Here is a 19715-nt window from a genome sequence, read left to right on the forward strand (position 1 = left end):
ATTAAGGAGTAATTCGTCACCTATGATATTGCTTCAATTATTTCATCACGTGTTTGATGCTATATAGCAGGTAATTTTTAAATTATGAAGTAAGTCCTCTTTTTTAACTCTGACGTTCTGCTGCCCTGTTTGTACCAAGTGGGTACGAAGAAGATAGGAAACTAATAAAATAAACTCGTGGAAAGGGATGAAAACCTCCTTTGACAAGTGTTTTGTTTTGCCTTTTTCTCCTTTTACATGGGCTTTCACCTGATTTAAGTGGAGGGAAAATACCTTTAAGTAATATGTGTATATATTTTCGATCGTGCGCCAATCATTACTAGATCGGAGTGTTCCCCTGGTGTAGCGGAAACTATTGTTGATGTGGTTTTTTGTTTTGGTCTGGGTATTGTTCCGTGTCTTTTGCATCCTTTGTATTACGTCATTTGGTGATCACACCATCCACAATACCACGAAACATTTGTAATGTTAATAATTTATCCCTGACCTCATTTAAGACAGACTGAAAGGGTATAATTTCACTTTTTGTGACTCGACATGTTTCATTTTTATGTATGCTGTGTAGTCTTAAATACAAAATTCAGACTGGATTTAAAGGCTACTAGCCTAAACCATAAGCTCCAAAGTTTGCCTCTATGTGAAAAACTCCCACCTTCGCTGTTTGCCTTAGTAGTGTCCACTTAAAAAACATCTTTGATTTGTGTCAAATTCATCGTTTGCGAACGGACGCCGAGAAAATGTGAAGTACAAATCAAGTGGAAAGCACGGAGGTCACGCTCTTTTTTCAGGCTGTTCCTGGTGCATTAGCCTGTAGCAGGCTCTCAGACAGAAGGGAGGTCGCGAAAAAGGGAAGCGCGTGACCTGGGGAAGAGGACAGTAGTTCAGGGCGCATTCTCGTTCCCAGAGCCGTCGTTTCTTGGTTACAAATTAAGCCGAGTGGCTCTGGGGACGAGAATGTTAGGACAGTAGTGGTCCTCTTTCCCCAGTCCCCGCGCGTTTTTCGCATCAGTTTTCAGGATCTTTGTACATTACTATCTTGGAGCCTGAAACAGGCTATTCCGAGTGGATCAGCCATGCTCAACTTTTGTATCACTGACCACTGCACTTGTTTTCATTATTCAGTAGGATTACTATCCAGAGTGAAGCCCACAAATGACACAACAACGATTAACGAAAATTCTTTGACGTTTTATTATTTGAGGTTTAGGCAAGGCGCTTGTGGTTTTAAAGTAATTCGTTCTCGTATTTCTTGCACTGTCATCAGTTTGGAGAATAGATAAGGTTCAAGTGTTCTCGGTGTGTTCAGTAACACTTGCTGTCCTTTCACATTACCACAAATCTGAAAAAAAAAAACACGAGTTATTTTCACGATATCGTCACTTCACAACAACGACCTGGTCATATTTAGTTTTTGTCAATTTTTTAAAATTTAAGATATTTAGTTTTTTGATTTATCATTTTCATTAGACCTTTTCTTACCTGTAAGGCCATCAGCAGATCAAATCGATATTGAATGCCTGTAGGACGTGGTATACAGGATATTTTACCAGCTAAGCTAAACTGCTCCCCAGGGCTCTAAGAGAGAACAAAAAAAAGCCAACCAACAATAAGAGCGGAACAAAGTTAGTAGTTAGTGATATAATTGTTTTACTGTGCTGCGCATTCACAGTTTCCCCCAACCGAACCTGGAAATTAAAAATATCATGAAATATTTGATAAAGGAAAATTTCCCCAGCAAATACGACTCGGCACCTTTTATTTCATTCACTTGACACTTGGAGTACACCGAAAATTTCCGCAAGTCCTCTAAAGATAATCTTGAGAGAACACTCGAGTCGCCTAATCAGAAATCAGCAGTAAGGGAAAACTTAGCACGACCCGAGACGACGTTTACGGTGATACCCTTAATTTCTGGTTGGCTTAGAGACATCTCGCGACCCTTCCCTTCAACTTGTGACTTGTCCACACCTTTTTACTCGCCCTTGGTGCCTGCTACGAGAATTTCATTTCAATCTAATCCAGTCAGATTGGATCACTGTATGAGATATCTAAGTTTCTTAAGACTCACTAGCCAAAATAAACTTTTTTGCTTTGTTTCGAAAACATGCGTAAGGGCCTGGCTTCAAAAAGGAACAGAAGTTGTCAAGGTAGCAAAATAGTTTCCAGTTAAGCCACGCGAGGAAAAACGATGTGGACGCCAATTTCGCTTCCCTGGCCCAGTAACATAGGGAATACTTTTGACTGAACCGCGTTAAGAACAAGCACGACGGAAATTTTCGTTCGTAATGACAGGGTTCTATCTAGGATTTATCGTTTGGGGGAGAAGTCCCGCGTGGTCGAAGGCCACGAGCTTCCTTGCGGAATCCGGGAGCATGCAACCCAGAAGTTTTTGAAATCAGTATGCATTGGGATGGAATCTGGTGCATTTTGAGACACAATTTCCAGAAATACTACAGTGGTATTTTATATTTTTTCAGTCGTGATGTTCACTTGTCATACAGTGCCCTTAGACAGGTAATACATACTTCATGTGCACTGACCTCGTCGTGTCTGGATGATTTTTTTCATTGTTACTTACATACCGTAATGATAACAACATATTTGGGGAGAAAGCTGGGAACGTTTTTTGTTTTTTGGGGGGGAGCTCCTACCCCTCAAATACCCTAAATAAAACCCTGAATGAAACTGTTTCCAAGTTAAGCCACACTTTTGGAAAAAACAACGTTTCCTAGTTTCCTAAGAATTAATTTTGCAAGTTAATACCCTAATATTTTTTCTTTTACCTCGAGTTCACTAGCTACAGCATCTGTGTTGTAAAACTGATGATAAACTACTGTGTCAATCAGCGGTTTAATGTCTTCTGGTGGCTGCAATAGAAATAACAAATTCAGCGTGAAGCGAGTGTGATAATATGTTGATTTTGGTTAGTTTGGGAGTGGTTGTAAAAGGCTAGTCGTAGTTTGTTTCAGGTCGCGCCCTTGCGTTATGCCTTCGTACCTGACTTAATAGTATAGCAGGGACCAATTTACCCCTTTTTGGATTTTGTATAGGATTAAGGGGACACACTCGTTGCGCGCTATCTGGAATGTCACTCAATATGTCACTGAGGCGTTACATATGCTTTATTGACCAAGCGTGAGGTCAAGATGACTGGATATCGGCCAAATTCACTTTTGCACTTTTGTGGAGGGATACGAAGTCGAGGTTAATAAAAACGAAAACAAAAAACAAAACAAAACAAAAAAACAGGCCAATATCCAGCTACCTTGACCAAACAAGCTTGGTCAATAAATAATATACTATATGGCCAAAAAAGAGAACTTTTTTCTTGCGGGACCAACGTGGGAAATCCCGAGCGGGAAAGACAGGCCTTTCTTGCCCGCTCAGGTAGCCAATCAGAACACAGGATTTGCTCCATCTTAGCCATCGCAGATTCAGCGATACAACTAATAAATAATACATCACGCAAGTTTCCACCTTACTGTAATACTCCCGCGCGCTTATTGATTCTCATCTCTTCATGACACGGACTAAGACAAAAAATTTTGAAGTAGCCAAAGTTAATTTATTCCGCAAAAAAGTTTACTCCGACCCTATATACTACTTCCCTTTCGTTTCTTTATATAGCTACGGTTGTTCCGCCCCCGACAGAGTTTCCGTTCCAACTAAAAAAGGCCAAGCCCCTAGAATGAACGCAAGTGAAGAAGGCTGATAGGCGCGATGAGATTAAAGTATGAGGGAGTGAATTTTAATTTTTTGATAATTACCGATGGCTCATTCTCCTGCATAGACGCCTCTCTGTTGTCTTGCGATGGTGTTTTGTCCTCCGTCCTCGCCCAACTAATTCGCCTACTCGTTGAAGCTCGTCTATTTTCAGTCATGATACCCTCATCTTCACTTCCATGTTTGCTTTTCTTTATGACTAAACTACCCCTGCTACTGTCACTACTATGACTTCTCTTGACTCCTGTCACGTTTTGTTCACTGCTGACTTGGCTGCTTGGGCCGGGTGGACTCCCATCTTTCAGGATATCCCTCTCCTTAAAAATCTCTACCTCTGGGCCTTGTATTTCGTCTTCCTCCTTGTCTTCTGTTTCCTCTTTCGATGCTGCCTTTTTTCTACAGCAGCATTTGACAATCGCCTTGCAGAGTTTAAATGACAGCAACAAAGGAAGAAAAAGGAAGAAAACCAAGTTGAAGAGAAACTCCTTGGCCTTGTTCCGTGGCTTAGTAACTTCTTTGCTAAGAAGAAAAAGGCGAAAAACTCCATGAAAAAGATAAAGCTGACTTTCTATAATAGTGTGACTGGCATGGTGATATAAAAAAAAAAATGAAACCTCTATTAAGCGGAACCTATACTGAGCGGACTTAAGTCTAACTTTTCTTTCCACATTTTCTGTACAAAAAGAACCAGTATCAAGATGGTTCCTCGACCTCTGCAAGGATTCCAGGAGTGTCCACTCAATCCCACTTTCAGCATATTCAATGACAAATTAGACCGTTCCAGAATGGAAACATGATCAAGAAAAATACGGTTAACTTTATACTCACGTCACAGGATCAATTTCTTCTCCTTGTTCATTATACTCCACCATGATAATCTGACCAGTGTTATCTCTCTTCCCATGCTTTCCCTTCTTGACCCCGCCCATTCCAAATCGTGCCACGGCGGCCCCCTTTCTCCTGAGGCCCATAAAGGCCTTGAGAGCACCTAGACCCACCAGTATTCCCACAATGCTTGCAATACCACCAGGAGAAGTGAAAAACTTGAATATTTTGCCGATTTTTTTGGCATAGTTTTTAATTTTTGTCCAGATGTCAACAGCGCCGGTCAAGTCCAGGCCGCTATCAGTTGGTTTTTCCTCGTCCCAATCTCTGTCGTCTCGTTCTACGCATTTGAATCCGCTCTCGTAACACTAGGAGAAAAAAAAAACATAAACACTGATGACAAAAAGCATTGTTATTATAATTATTAATCATAACTACTACACTTTCCTAAAATTTGCCTCCAATTATTGAGTAGAGTTGTAACTGGACGTGTAATCGGACAGTTGGCTGTAATCGGACAGTTGCATCAGCCAATCATATTTAGTGCACTCAGCTAAATCCACCAATCAGACTTTTTCACAATAACCATTTACTCGACCAAACTGGGATTTTCCAAAATGGACGAATTTGTATAATTGAGCAGTACCTCTGCCAGTGTTATTTTCCCTCATTTTGGATTGTTGGTATTGAATGCTCTTTCACAAAAAAAGAAAGCAATTTGTTTTCTCGGAAATGGTAATGGTACTTATGATTTATTGTAATGGTGACTTATGATTGATTGTTAACAGGACTTCGTGTCATCCAATTCCGTCCGTAATTATACTCGTGATTAAACAAATCAGACTCCCGCTACCCACTCGTCCGATTCTGTTCATCAGTCGTATGATAACAGACCGATTTGGTCTGATTCCCGGCCGCAAATGATCCCCAAATAGACCGCAAATGATCCTCGACCGCAAATCAGGTCAGGCGGACTGCGAGCTTTGAGACAATCGCATCATTTCGCGCTTCCATTAAATGAAACCACGTAAAAAGGGGGGACGGAGCTGTAAACAGTAAAGGGCTATCTATGCACTTTGCCGTTTACGAGAACAGTCATTTTTAGCAAAGACAGCTCAAAGTCAAATTCGAACGCGCATGCGATCGAAAAGGACTGAACACGGCTAGCGGCGCTCAGTTTGCCACTCTGCGCCATTGGCCGACACCTTTTCTAGACCTGAGCGCGCACTTGTCACTGTCGTCGTCGCGTTATCTTTTCCTAATCTGACAATTACTCACACTACAACCGCAGCTTGCAGCACAGACACACGGTGCTGAAGTAGTGAAGGTGACGTTAGCGCTGTCCACCATTTTATGACGAGCATCAAACAGCTTTACTGTAAAACAAACAAAAAATGTTAGCAGCACTATAGTCATCAATTATCGGTCAAGAAGACATTTACTTCTAAATTTATTCCACAAAAAAGGCCGGTATTATGAACATGAAAAACGCGAGATCTTCATTGTGAGTCATGCCGGATGACGAGGTCACTCTCGACTTCACTTGATCTATATTCAAGTCATATCAGAACAGTGTATTACATACGAGTAGAATCAAAAGTGGTGAAATTGGCAGAGCCTTCATGAGCAATGACGACAAAAAGACCTTAAATGATAAGCAGATACTATCATTTAGTAAAATCCAACTAGTGGTCTATTATCAATGCTGCGTTCTGATTGGTTGAGCTACTTCTAGGCTACATGCTATAGCCCACTACGTAGCGAAAAGCCCCGGATGTTTGCCGGCAAAAAAAAAAGATGAAAGTCTTGGTTTAAGTTGTTTTGTCTCGATATTTTTGACCATCCAGTTAGATTTGACTAAAACAATTATTCCTCTCGCCCTCATGGCCTCTGAGTCAATACCCATTCGGCGTTAATTCGGCCTAATGAGCTATTGACTAAGAGCCCATTCAGGCTCGTGGTATAATTGTTAAATATAACCCGTAAAGGTAATAAAAGTGTGCTCAACATGTCAGGGGCCATCGTTTTCAAAGTGTGGAAATTTCTCGATAACCGTTGCTTCTACGAACAGACATTTTACGGAAAACGATCACTGGGTGCCGCTGTAGTTGATGTCAATTTTTCATATTAACGCTCAAGTCGTCTTGACGTTTAATCCATAGAGAGAAAGGAAAATACCGTTTTAATTCTCTCGCTTTCTTACCAGCACAATAGTGACTGCCTCCTTTCATGTCATACGCATGGATATCAAACGTAAATAAGTGAGTTTTCTGAGGATTTATAGACAAAACCTTTTCGCGAAATTTTCCTATCGCGCCGGAGCATTCTGATATCACCACCTGCAAACAAGAAACAATTCGTTCAGTCGATAAGTGTTCATGACATGTGATTATGTTGAAATTATGTTTCTCTTTCTAAATCTTGAGTGTGAATCATCTAGCCGTCTGTCTGTTCACGGCCGGTTCTTCTTATGAACTTGGGAGTCCTGTGGTTTCACTTACTGAGAAGTCCGCGGTGACGTAACCAGTATTTTGAACAATAACATACAAGTGACCATCTTTCGACAGAGCCTCAAAGTCTTGTGCATAAGCTTTCAGGATTTTACCAGAAGCCCTAAGCCAGATAAAACAATCAGTTAGTAATGAGCTGTCTCATATCATACAAAGTTTATTTGTTCCTTTTTCTCTTAGCTTCTTTTACATCGTCATCCTCCCCGGGGGAGGGGACTCCGCATGTGAAAGGGATGGGGATGCTCCTCGTCTCGCTTAGGGGTGTAAATTTCGGATCTTGGTCTCACTTAGGGTGTTCTGGGCAAAACGCCATCATATTTAGCCGTGAAAGTCTCTTTTGGGGTTACACGCCAAAAAATATATATTTGATATGTATATTTTTTGGTCTCTTTTAGGGGCCAAAACAGGCTTGGGCTACGCCCAGATCAGTCTCCTTTAGGGGTTTAATTCAAAATTTCCGACGAGCATCCCCACCCCTTTCATATGCGGAGTCTCCCCACGGCGTCATTCACACAGTGCGTTTATCAGATGATGTGCTTACGTAATCTGAGTCACGACATAAAAACTCTGGCCGCGGTTGTTCAGATATTTAACCCAGGATTAAACCAAATTTTAAGCAAGGTTTTCTTACAGTCTCAGATCATGCAACTCGAGCTTAGAAAATATTGTCGTGCCTTTACTCCGAGATACAGTAATGATAACAGAAAATGCTACTCTAAGGTAAATATACAATTGGAACAAAATCTTAATCCTGGCTGGATTAGCGCTAATTGGCCTTTCAGGAACCGGGTCCAAGCGCAATCCACCGGATAAATTTCTTTCCAGTGGATATTCCGACTACTTATTAACTGGATTGTGAATTGTCATGTGGATAACGCTATCCACCTTTTCAACAATTGGGGCCTGGAGAGTAACCTTCTACTAGTTCTAGGACGCTGTGAACGCGTATTATGAGAGTCAATAAAAAAACACCGCCTTTGGTGAGTGAAATTAAGATCTGTGGGGCTACTATCGCTAGCTATTGGTGTCAAAGTGAGGAATTTTTATTGCAACCTGTTGTAAATGAGGATGATGTCATCAGCACTAATCTGAAGTGTCACCAGACTCGTCATAACCTCGTCTATCTCATATGTCAGCATGAACTCCTGATCATCCCCCTTTGGACGGTTTTTAACACCAACCAACTTGCCATATCTCTCCGGAAAGTGAAGTGGGGTCATTCCAAGGGTGCGACGAGCCTGCGGACACAGAGAGTACTTTGAAAATTCCCAAGCTTCCAAGAACTGATTTGTCCTCAAATCTTGGTTAGGCTTTCACCCCAAAATACTATTTCACTGAGACAGATAGAGGAAATAGAATCCCATTGAACAAGACTGAGCTTACTGGTTGAAATTTTCAACGTTGGCACGAGAATATCAATTAATTGAGCTCTCCCATGAAACAGAACTAGCCTCGGTGAACTGCGGGACAAAATTGTTAAGCAAGATGAATAAAAAAATCTCATCCAGGGCCACACTAATATAAAACATTGGCGAAATGGCAAGAAATTCACTTCTTGTTTTTTATGAGACTTACCGTATCTTCATAAAAATATGTTCTGGGCTGATTATTTAGACATCTAAAGAAAAGAGACAGAAAAACAAACATTAACCCTTTTACTGCCAAATATGACCAAGGGCAAATTCGACAAAAATCCCAAATTTCATTTTGTAAATTTTTTTTAAAACAAATGACACCACATAAAAGTACTTCCAAAGAGATTTCATTTGAATGGTCGAACCATCTATAGGATTTTGTCCACAGACGTAAAAGTTAGAACTACCTCACAAACTCCATCATCCACTCTGGCAGTGAAAGGATTAACGTACTTAATATTCTATATCTCATCTCATTTCATACGACGCGAAAATATAAGCTGTCGCACAGGCACCCGCGTCACCACGAGAAAGTGCGGCAAGAATGAGACCGGTTTTTCAAAGCGTCGCAAGGTCAGTTAATACACATCCGGGACAATACAAAGACGATCAGAATTTAGTAGTTTGTTTGCGCTTTGTTAATATGAAACATCGTGCCACATCATATTTGTCCATCCGCGTAATGAACTTACGATCCCTTTTTCTGATGGCAGCCTGCAGGTTGTTGATTCCTAAAGGCCGTGTAAGTAACGCCAATCTTGTCACACTCATGAGGGCCGGTCGGTTTGTAGTTCACTTCGTGTTTGTCGATTATCATGTAATCGCTTGGTCCTCCCTGCAGGATGAATTTTTTAAAAAAGAAAAGGTTTAGACTTTAAACAGTGCTCTCTTTTTCCTCAAGATCGTCGAGATCAAACAATCACCGTCGCTGACCGTTTTTGTAATTGGTTTCAGATGTACCTAAGGGGCGGGCGTCGGGGTTAGTAGATAATAGGCTGATTTAGCAACAGAACGGGAACGTCATTTGACCACGGCAAAGCGCGCGAAAAGGACTAAACTCTACTCCCGGTGCCCAGTTTGCCGCTCAGCCATTGGTCAAGCCAGTTGTTTGATTTGCGCGCGCCGTCGTCAATTGACGTTCCCGTTCTGTTGCTAAATCAGCCTAATATGGCCGGCTGTACTGCAGTGCAGCGCTCGTTTTCGAGGATCTTTAATACGGAAAAATAGGGGACTATGAACAGTCTAGAAATAGTTTTTTGTTCAAAACTTTGCGTCGTCGTCGTTCCACTTGAGTTTTGGACATTTTGACGTCATTTCTATGGTCGATAAGAGTGCAGTCCATGTAAAATTATTCTTGTCGATTTGTTTTTTACAATAATATTCATTATTGTCAGTTTTGACGTCCATTTCCGTTGAAGTTCCTCGGAAAATCACGCGACAGAAAAACAAGTTGCGCCACCGTCACGTCATGATTTCCACTGTCTGTACTCTTATCGAACATTAAGCTCTCGACCAATAAGCGCGGGAGAAATCGCTCAGTTATTGTAAAATTTAGTTAAACAGATGGTAAAACATCCACTTTTTCTTACCAACACCTGTGGGTGTGTCTTGGGATCAATTTTAGCACTGACATATGGAATAAGAAGGTACTTTTCCGTCAAGGTTGGAAATTGCCTGTGGGTCTGGAACTCGCCGATATAACTTGCAAGAAGCTGTAAGAGAAGTTAGAATTACTTCACTGTCCTTGTTACTCTCTTCTTTATTAACATCAAGACAGTAGAGAACCCAAAGACTCACAGTGAGTTGAAATAACAGCTTTTCAAGCCTAAAGAAATATTTCAAATTCAAGTCCTTCGAAAGCCTCAGTTTTAAACCTTCCAAAACCGTTTCAAACCCCTTAGGTCTATGAGGACAGGTAAAAGAACTTGACTTTCAGAACTTAATTACATATTTTTCAAATCAGAGACCTTTCTAAACCTTTGCAAACTTTAAAAAGGCTTTTAACCCTCCTAAAATCTTTCCAGAAGATGTTACTTGTTTTTTCCCCCACCTGAAAGCATTAAAACTCTTATTTTTTAATTCTAAAGCAAGGAGGCCTGAAGTTAAATCACATCATGTATTCGCCTAGTTAACACGCAAATGCGCTTGTGCCACCGCTTGGGTTGGCAAAGTGAATTAAGTCCACCAGGGATGGGAGCTGGCTAATTCAAGACAATAACTGACTTACCCTACCGTACTTGCCTCTTCCCATCCGTACATGAGGTCCAATGACAATCTCCCCACCAGGGACCCACTTAGGTTTGGTTATATTTCCCACCTTTGTCGTCACTTGATCATACGTTTTCACATGAATCCCAAATTCCATTTCCCACCTTCCCAGTTCATTTACAGTGTACCTGAAATTAAAATAAGATAAAAACAAACTTACAAACATAGAAAATCATCGATAGAAAAAGAAGCGTCTACCATTAGGAAGCAATAGTACAACTCCCTGAGATCCTTTGAGTTTAAACGTTTCCGGAAGTGATAGAAATTCGGGAATTCGCAAATGTATTAAGCATGAGTATTCCTTTTTTTCCTTTCCAGTCGGAATGCTCGTATAATCCAGCATGTACCGTTTGTCAAACCAAGTCAGTCCAGCGGCTCTTACAGTCTATTTTGGCGCGTTTGTCCCAATAACTATGGTATTTTTCGATTGAAAACTCGAATTTTGCAGCTGAAATTCTATCTTCAGTGCATGGAATTTAGCAGTATCACTAGGACTCTTTCATTTTAACTGGACTTCCTAGCAAATGGAAAGCGCTCCAGCAAACATTGCCCTTTTGCACTTCACACTCAGTTACGCTCAGTGACTTGCAGTGTTTTGACCATACTAGCCCGCAGAACAGTCGCTATTTTTTCGCATTTTTTAGGTCTCCCCCAAAAAGGGAAAAAAGGATCACCTGACCACCTGATCCCAGCTTATTTTTACACGAGCGAAGACAAGCGTGAAGCAAGCGAGGAGCGCCAGGCACGGGTTATAAGGGAAGGCAGGCAGTTTATGACGATACCTACTCTTCCAAGAAAATACATGTCCTATGCAGTGTGTTTAGTCAGCCGCGTTCAGAATGTAGTCTATTAAATTCTATTCTGCTATATATTAGCGGTGATAAACAACCTACATACCACAGGTCATCATATTTCATGCAGTGAGCTGCGGCCTGGGCCTTAGTGAAAACTTTGCAGGCAAGCCCTGCTCGACTGAAAGGAGTTTCATCCCCAAACGAGCCTCGCCATTTGTCCTGTTCACTGCACCAGCAGCAAAATCCCTTCATTGACAACAAGAAAATTGGTAATGATTACTGAACGGTCAATGGTTTGAACCCCCTGGGGGAGGCACTCCCTATTACGACGTTTCCAGGGCTGGGAGGCTATGCTCGAAAAGGTAGAGACTTAACTAGTTGAAGCACAGGCGGCGGAGTAGGGGCAGGAGGGTCTACAAGGTTGCTTGTACCAACGATCAATGCCAAGGGCATTTTGCAAAATTTGAGTAGGGGTATGTGTATGGCTGAGTGAAACATGACCCCTCCCCCCCACCCCATGTTTCACAACACTCTGCCGCCTCTGTAAAGTATATCAAATGGGTAGGGAAATGGAATACTAACGTAAATAACGTACTACTCTAGACATATTATGTAGTGAGTGAGGCACTCTCCGTTTTACCTGACTATCCCATATTGCATTGCCATCTGCATCCTTGTCAAAGCCACATGTAGATTCATCAGATCCCCACATGTCATCACAGAGATTACGTGACCCTGTCGCAAGGGCACCATTATTACTGATTTTCACTTTCTCTACCGGTTGGTTGTTTACAGTCTTGAATGAAATAACAATAATAATGACATAAAAATTAGGGGAAAAAAGTTGTCCCCTCATGAAGAGGAATGTGGCAGATCAGGGCTGTTTGATCACCAATATCATGGTATGGGTTTGAGTCAAAACACTTTAGTCTTAAGTGAATGAAGAGCAAATTGATAAATAAATAATTTATAAATAAATAAATAAATAGAAGTATAATGTGGAGGTCTGCAGAACAAACTAAACTTCTGAATTGATACGATTCCATGCCATAATTGAAAAGATAAAGAACCAGACAATCTGGCTAATATTCAATTTTAACTGCAACTTGTGACAGCAAGTTCCTGAAACTAACAAATCGAAACCTGCCTCCATTGAACATCTTAACTATGGGCATATCAGTCCCCATCAGCAATATATCTTCTGGTTACAAAATTTTGGAGTATTGTGATATCTGCTGGAGCAGTGTGGGGTCTACCCTAGGAGCGAAACTTGAAAGGAATCAAAAGAGAGCAGCAAGGGTTGTGATAAGAGAAGGATCTGTCAAAGACCCAGTGTCACGTAGCTTCAGGGGCACCCAACGACGGTTTCCTCCTAAATGCATTGAAAACACTTTTTAGCCTATACAGAATACTTTTAGATCTCTAGAAAAGCATTCTAAGCGGCACTGTAAACTTTGTATCTGTTTGGTCATTCTAGGGGGAACTTGAGCCTTTTCGAAATTTCAAGGCCTTGAGTATTATTTTCCGGAAAATTTTAGATGAAATTTGACGTATTACGAAAGTGAGACATTTTCTAATTCCTCTCTCCATCACATTTTTGAATCTGAAAATTTTAGGTTCCTTTTTTCTATGAAAAATAGCCTAATTTGGGAAATAAAATGCTAAAATTAAACTTCAGAAAATCGTAGGGAAGATATTAGATAAGATTCGAAAATTGTACTTGAATGTAACGGTCATCTAGAAATTTTTAGCCGTCCTCAAGTAACAGAAAATTCTAGGCAATATTTGCTTCTCCGAACAGATATTTTACAGAAAACAGTTGTTGGGTGCCCCTGCAGCTTGGCTAGACTAAATCACTTCATAGGTGACAACAACATCTATGTAATTTTGACAAGTTGACAAATTGACAAATTGACAAGTGCCTCAAACGATCTGTACCCACAGAATCTCTTTTATTTCTTGTACAAGGAGCACACATGAGGACCTATAATAAGCTCCTCCATGGACTCCGCAGTAAAACAGTGCAAATCATTATTTCAGTCCAGAAAGATTCTGAGGGCTGCTTATTAAATACTTGGTTGTTATTTTCTTGTACAGTTCACTGGCAAGGATCTGCAATTTCATATTTTGCCAAATTCTTAAATATCATTTTAAGTTATCAGGATCCATGTTTATATCAGGCCTTGTTGAAGGGGCAAATCCCGAGTAAATAACAACAACAACAATAATACTACTAATAATAATACATTAAAGAAGGTGCACTTTTTTCTGCCACAGGAAGAAAGCAAATTTGAGCCCAAAATTTACAATATTAAATACTGGCTACAAACTTACCCCTCTGTAGTAATAAGGATATGTTAGATGGACAGGCGTCTTGGCGAGTGTAATAATAAATGGATTGTAGAGGCGAGCTGGCTCCCTTTCAACTTCATCATAAACTTTGCTCACATTTGACACTGTTTTCAGCATCTCTGTACCATTCTAAAGATAAATTTTACACAGGATGAAACCTTTCGAAAGATTTAAAGTTCTGAGAGGTCCTATCGGTTAAGGAATTATGGCTGAAAACTACAATAAACTACACTGTACTCTGATCGTTTTCCTTCACATACTCTTTATAAAAGAAATCTCTTTTACAGCAATTGCATAACACTGAATATACTTTTGATGTTAAAAATTTTACATAAGCCTAAGGTTATTACTTTGATTGTAGCTCTTCAGTTATGTTTGTGACTCTTCGTCAAACGCAAACTTACAGAACACATAGTGAGACTGAAATATACAGCTTATCTTACCTGCCCACTGCGGACTGACATCGTCACGATAAGCTTCTTTTCACATGCTTTTTCGTACACAACACTCATCGGATCATCTGCGCCGCCTGTATTTTCACAAATAGTGATGCTACTTTTCGCGATCAAATCTCCACTGGTAGGTCGAGAGCAGAATAAAAGTAAAAGGAATCTAAACATATACATTATTCGGCATAAATATTAGGTGTTTTTAACCCATTGTTTTGGTGAATAAAGCGAAAAAGAGTTTTTTTGCTTGTAGCGATCGTTAACGTTGATTCCCACGAATTTTGATTTGAATTCGCACCACCGTGCGCATCTTCCTTGCGCTTGTATTTTCTTTACCGCTGCTGCCATAATTTATCACGGGCGCTGCCAGGTTGCGCGAGTGCTTTGGCTTTTCTGAAAGCTCCGATCATGGCAGTGTAGTAGTACGGTACTCAGTTTTTTCTTTAAACAATAAAGGTTAATTTTAAAGTACCTCATTTTCTTTACTGTCCGCATTTGGAATGAAACTTGTTCTCCAAAATTTGATAATTACCCGAGACTCTAAATAAAAAAAAGGCTGAGAAATTTTGAGACCTCACCCCTCTTTATAGACTGTCTGGTCTCTAATCGTGTTCGTAAGATTCGGTTAGGAAAAGCAGTTAGTATTTCTTGACGCGGTTCTGGAAGCCATCCTGATGGGTTAGCAAGCGCGTGAGAAACTACAGTGAATCTAATGTCAAACAATTTCCTTAAAACGGCTGTTCTGAAAAAAAAAAAAAGATTTGTAAACTAAAGCTACACAGCAAAGGATTATGTAAACAAATTTTTGGGGCCGTACCTGCGCTTAAATTTCTCCAGACGCTTGCTTTAGATTTTCCACATATTTGTCTCAACTCTGTAATTTTCCCGGGAAATTTTAGTCGGCGGGTGGCGGTTCTAGCGCCGATGTAGCTGCATGTAACACCCTCAAAATTTTTCGGTAGAATCCTTAGGAGTGAAACTCTAGTTTACAATTCATATATTTTTTTTCAGAACAGCCGTTTTACCGAAATTATACATTATAGATTCTCATACAAACACGGCAAACACGGTAATTTCTCACACGTTTGCCTACTCGTCAATGCAAGATGACTTAAAACCAAACCCGTGAAAACAACCACCACCTCATCATCTTTAAAATGAAATGAAGGAATAAAAACTGAATACTGCGGCTCTGATTTTTTTTTTTTGTCATAATGACAAAACGAATCTCTGCTCTGTTCTGTTGCATAACACGCAGGGGGAACAAGAGACGTAGTCGTGTGCTTCTCCCTACTTCTTGAGTGCTCTATAGTAATACTAACCGCTTCTTAAGTGCTTTACAACAGAACAGAACACAGTCAAGGCTTCTTTATTTGTTTTGATAAAGAATCCGTTAAATTTCCCACGCATTGCTGTCTAGTTTTCAAAACAAACTTAAGCTCCTGCGTTAGATCTGAACTTTATAATACAGTACTAAGCTTTCAAATGATTCGCTTAGAAGTTGCAGATTGTTAGCGACTCAGCAGAAATTTTTTTCCATTCTTTAATGTTTTAAAGCCTTAGATGAATATTTTAAGACCTTACAAATACGCGACAATCCATTGACGTAAACAGGATGGAACAACTGTGATTTGAAAAATGATAACTGATTTGTACCACTTAGTACGTCACTTTCCAGCCTTCTTAATAGACCAGAAACAAAAAACATTTGTTTTCATTTTTTATCTATTTTCCTTTTCATCTTCTTTTCATTTAAAACTGTTTGTTTACGTAAATTTCATTATTATTATAATTTCTTTTTTCAAAGTCACTTCGCTATATAATCGACCAAAGGAGTATATTTCTATCTCTATTGCGTTTTTAAAACATAACTGTGGCCGCGCTTTAATTATGCAAATCAAATAAAAACTTCCTTAGTTAACATAAATATTTAGTTCATCTTTCCTGATTAAAGAGTTTTCAAATTACAATCTTCAGAATGTTTTTCCTTAAGCGGGTATTAGCGCTTTCTCACCTGACATAGAACGGTGTATCAATTTTTGTTCCGCCACTGACTCACTGACAAACCAACTCAGCAGAAAGACAGAAGGCCAAACTGCAGGTTATTTGATACGAAAACATCCCGGAGGGAAAATCGGTTTTATTGATTAAAAACGTTGGTCAAATTCTGTCAATCACTTTTCTGAACATTTTCCGTTCATATCAAGTTTCTTTTTCGATTTGATATTCATCTGTAGAGATGTGGAGGGAGATGTGGGAAAATATGTGGCTGAAAGGTCTGCAAACAGCAAATAACACGCAAAATTAAAAAAAAGGTTTAATTAAGATCTATCAGTTCGACCTCTATAGGCTAACTGTACAAAAATCCTATAAGTTCGACAAATAGGTGCATGCTTACACATTGTAGAACATCTTATGGGGATATGCTTAAACGCTAGCTGACAATTATCAACATATAATGTGACTTTAATATCCTTTCTGTCAGAAAAAAAAAACAATAATCGCTGTCACGTGTTTATTTTTGATTGTAGCTTCAGTTTCTCCGCCTGCCTGAGGTATTAGAAGCTAAGGAAGATCACTTTATCAGGAAACGCAAAGCGGGATTCTTCCGTTGAAAAGCTTTATAGCAAATGAGAGAAAAGTAACGCCTAATTCGCGTGCGCTCGCGGTGACTCCAAGTTCAAGGGCAGTCTATTAGCAACCGGACAGGAACTTTCAGAGTCATTAACCTCGATCTGCGACCTATGTAGTCACTTCAAATACGTGTCATTTCCAAAACCCCCAGGCTTGTCATCAAAAATATGTGCTTACATTAACACAAGTAAACCACCCGTACGTGCTTTTTAACGCGAGACTCTTCAACTTTTCAATTCAGGCAGGATTAACAGACGTTAAACTTAGCTTAATGGTGAACCAAGAAAGCAACGAAAGGACAATTTTGATTGTAGGGGTGTTTTTCGGAGTTCTAGCTTTGTGTATTGTGGCTCTTATCATATGTTGTCTATATTGGCGTCGTCAACTCCAGAAAGAACGAGCGAGCGGTCGTGGAGGGTTTGGGTATAACGACGACTTGGATCGAAATCCTTCGACCACGGGAGCAACATCTCAAATTGAAATGTAGACTGGATGCCGCGACACTCGATTTTCTTGGCCTAGAGGAATTCGTCGCTGTAAATTTAATGGAACTGCTGTTTTCCTTCTTCGGAAGAAAACCCCATTATACTGAAATGAAATTATGCATGGAGACAGTCATTATGCCGGTCTATGAATTGCCGTCCGGCAGGGCCAAAAACAGTGGTCGATTTTCACTACTTTTTATGTTCTTTGGTCACCTCAGAAAATGGTTAAAGCGAATCGAGGATATCGACAAGGCGAAAAAGGAAAAAAAAAAAATCCTTGATTGTTAGAAAACAAAACAGGACAGAATTGTCAGTTAGCCATTAATAAGCGGGAGAACTTCCTAAATGCAGACAAAATAATTTAAACGCGAAGTCATTGTATAACTCCAGATTCATTTATTAATAGATATGTTCATATTAGTTACAAGTTCAACGTGATTTTCATATTCAAAATGTATTAACAAATTAAACATTATCCTTAGACTGTTGTATATAAAAAGCAATGTTAATATGCACGTATCTACCATTGCCTGAATTTTTAAAATTTGTCAAGTGTATTATTTAAGAGATCAACTTTGCACACCAGTGAAGATCAATGTTATTGTTTCAAATTATGCAGTGCGGCGATACCATGGAGGAAGCAGGAAGGGCCTCAATCTGCTATTTGAATTTCTTGAATGCGTTTTCCGCAGGAATTGGAAACCATTGCGTCAAATTTCAATTCTTCGCTAACGGAAATTGGCCGACAGCAAGGAAAACACTACAATAATAATGATTCAAACCTTGTCTACATCCTAGGAAAAGAGTTTTTTTTTAATATTTGAACATTTGATCGAGCCTCGACAGTATTGACAGTTCGTAGCCGAAACATCAGCCCACTATACATCAACCCACTATACATCAACCCGCAATACACAACACTTAGTTTTCGTCCGATGTAACCCAATCGAAACCCAAGAAAAAAGAAATTTTGTTATTTCGCTCGACTGAAAAAAACAGATGACTGAAGTGTTATTCATTTTAAAAAAGGCGTAAAAGACAGACAAAATTTTAAAATAATTAGCACAATATTTTAATATGGAGATTTCGTCCAAAATTGTTTGTTCATCTCCACTCGAGTAAGCAACAAACATGAAATGAACGGGGTAATTTTTTTTTAATTTTTGCCAGTTAATTTTTGAAATGTCGCATTAGTATTTGCCCGAACAATAAACCGCTAGATAGCAGCATGCGTATAAAATGGGGTGGCGAAATTAAGCTTCACTTCAAAACGAATTACATCTCAGGATCTACATTGAAATTCATAAACATACTTTTAAAAACCTCTAAACGTAGTTCATGAATATTTTAATAGCCAAGCAGCTGGAATTTAAAATATTACACGTTTTGCTTTCTAAGTTTGGGTACGTTTGGGTCTTAAAAAAGCGATCCATGAAAAAACTGCAACAAAGTCTCCCAGCAACAAAAATAAACGAAAAAATGATTTAATGGAGGATTGCAACTGCTTCCAGTGAAAGATGGCTAAGCCACTGTTATCGTACTAAAATATGCCTGCTACTTTTTTGCGACAGAATGATATAGCGTACTTGAAAAGTACACCGGTTCTTTCCAGTTGAGTGAGAAGTTCTCATTTTTCTTTTCCTTCTAAATATAGGCGGAGTAAAAATATAGGCTAAACTCTGGGTTAAATTATCCTTTCTTCTAAAAAAAAACAAGCATTCACTGACCCTTCTTTTTTCCCAAGGCTCTATATATTTTTTTTGTGACCTTACCATTGCCACATCCTTGTCGCAACACAACCGACTTCAAAAACAAAGTTTTGTGGCTTAAGAAAACAGCTGACATTTCCGCGACGCTACCACTGGTTTCCCCGCGAAATGACGTCTGAGAAATGAGCGCAGAAGCTCCATACTGATGACACGACACTACCCAGATCTCGGTAGTGTTTCTTATTGGCTGAAGTTTGCTTCGACCAATCAGAAGCACTACCCAGATCTGGGTTGTGACGCGTCATCAGTATGGAATTTCTGCGCTCGTTTCTCAGACCACAGTCTGCGGGGAAACCAGTGATGGCGTTACGAAATAACGGCTGTTTTCTCAGTTTAGAAGTTTTGAGGACATTTACCTGTCAAGGACTTTCAAGGATGTTCGCGTTTCAATAAAGCATTTTATATCTCATTCTCTATACGTGGTAATGCGTTATAAAAAAAATTAAAAACATTTCAAAAGTAAAGCAATATGATACAGAGGTTGAACAAAG

General features: G+C 39.7%; 1 protein-coding gene across 1 annotated transcript; it reads right to left on the bottom strand.

The window, feature by feature from the left end:
* Positions 1-1167: 1167 nt before the first annotated feature.
* Positions 1168-14601, bottom strand: LOC140943291 (hapless 2-like). The gene is made up of 17 exons (XM_073392371.1): positions 14331-14601; positions 13870-14016; positions 12176-12331; positions 11639-11781; positions 10701-10869; positions 10063-10185; positions 9166-9308; positions 8634-8676; positions 8112-8296; positions 7050-7161; positions 6752-6887; positions 5827-5924; positions 4552-4916; positions 3768-4242; positions 2784-2867; positions 1480-1575; positions 1168-1339 (listed from the first exon to the last, which is right to left on the bottom strand). The coding sequence occupies exons 1-17, from the start codon at positions 14511-14513 to the stop codon at positions 1193-1195; spliced, it is 2805 nt and encodes a 934-aa protein (XP_073248472.1). The 5' UTR covers positions 14514-14601; the 3' UTR covers positions 1168-1192.
* Between the last annotated feature and the right edge of the window lie 5114 nt (positions 14602-19715).

This window comes from Porites lutea, chromosome 7, assembly GCF_958299795.1.
Source record: "Porites lutea chromosome 7, jaPorLute2.1, whole genome shotgun sequence".
Taxonomy (NCBI): Eukaryota; Metazoa; Cnidaria; class Anthozoa; order Scleractinia; family Poritidae; genus Porites; species Porites lutea.

What these genes read in the sequence shown, in the direction of transcription:
- LOC140943291 (XM_073392371.1), bottom strand. Translation starts at nt 14,513, where the DNA reads ATGTATATGTTTAGATTCCTTTTACTTTTATTCTGCTCTCGACCTACC. An exon ending in AGACACACCCACAGGTGTTG is followed by an intron (nt 9,309 to 10,062) that starts GTAAGAAAAAGT and finishes TTCATCCTGCAG; the next exon opens with GGAGGACCAAGCGATTACAT. An exon ending in ACGTCACCGCGGACTTCTCA is followed by an intron (nt 6,888 to 7,049) that starts GTAAGTGAAACC and finishes TCTTGTTTGCAG; the next exon opens with GTGGTGATATCAGAATGCTC.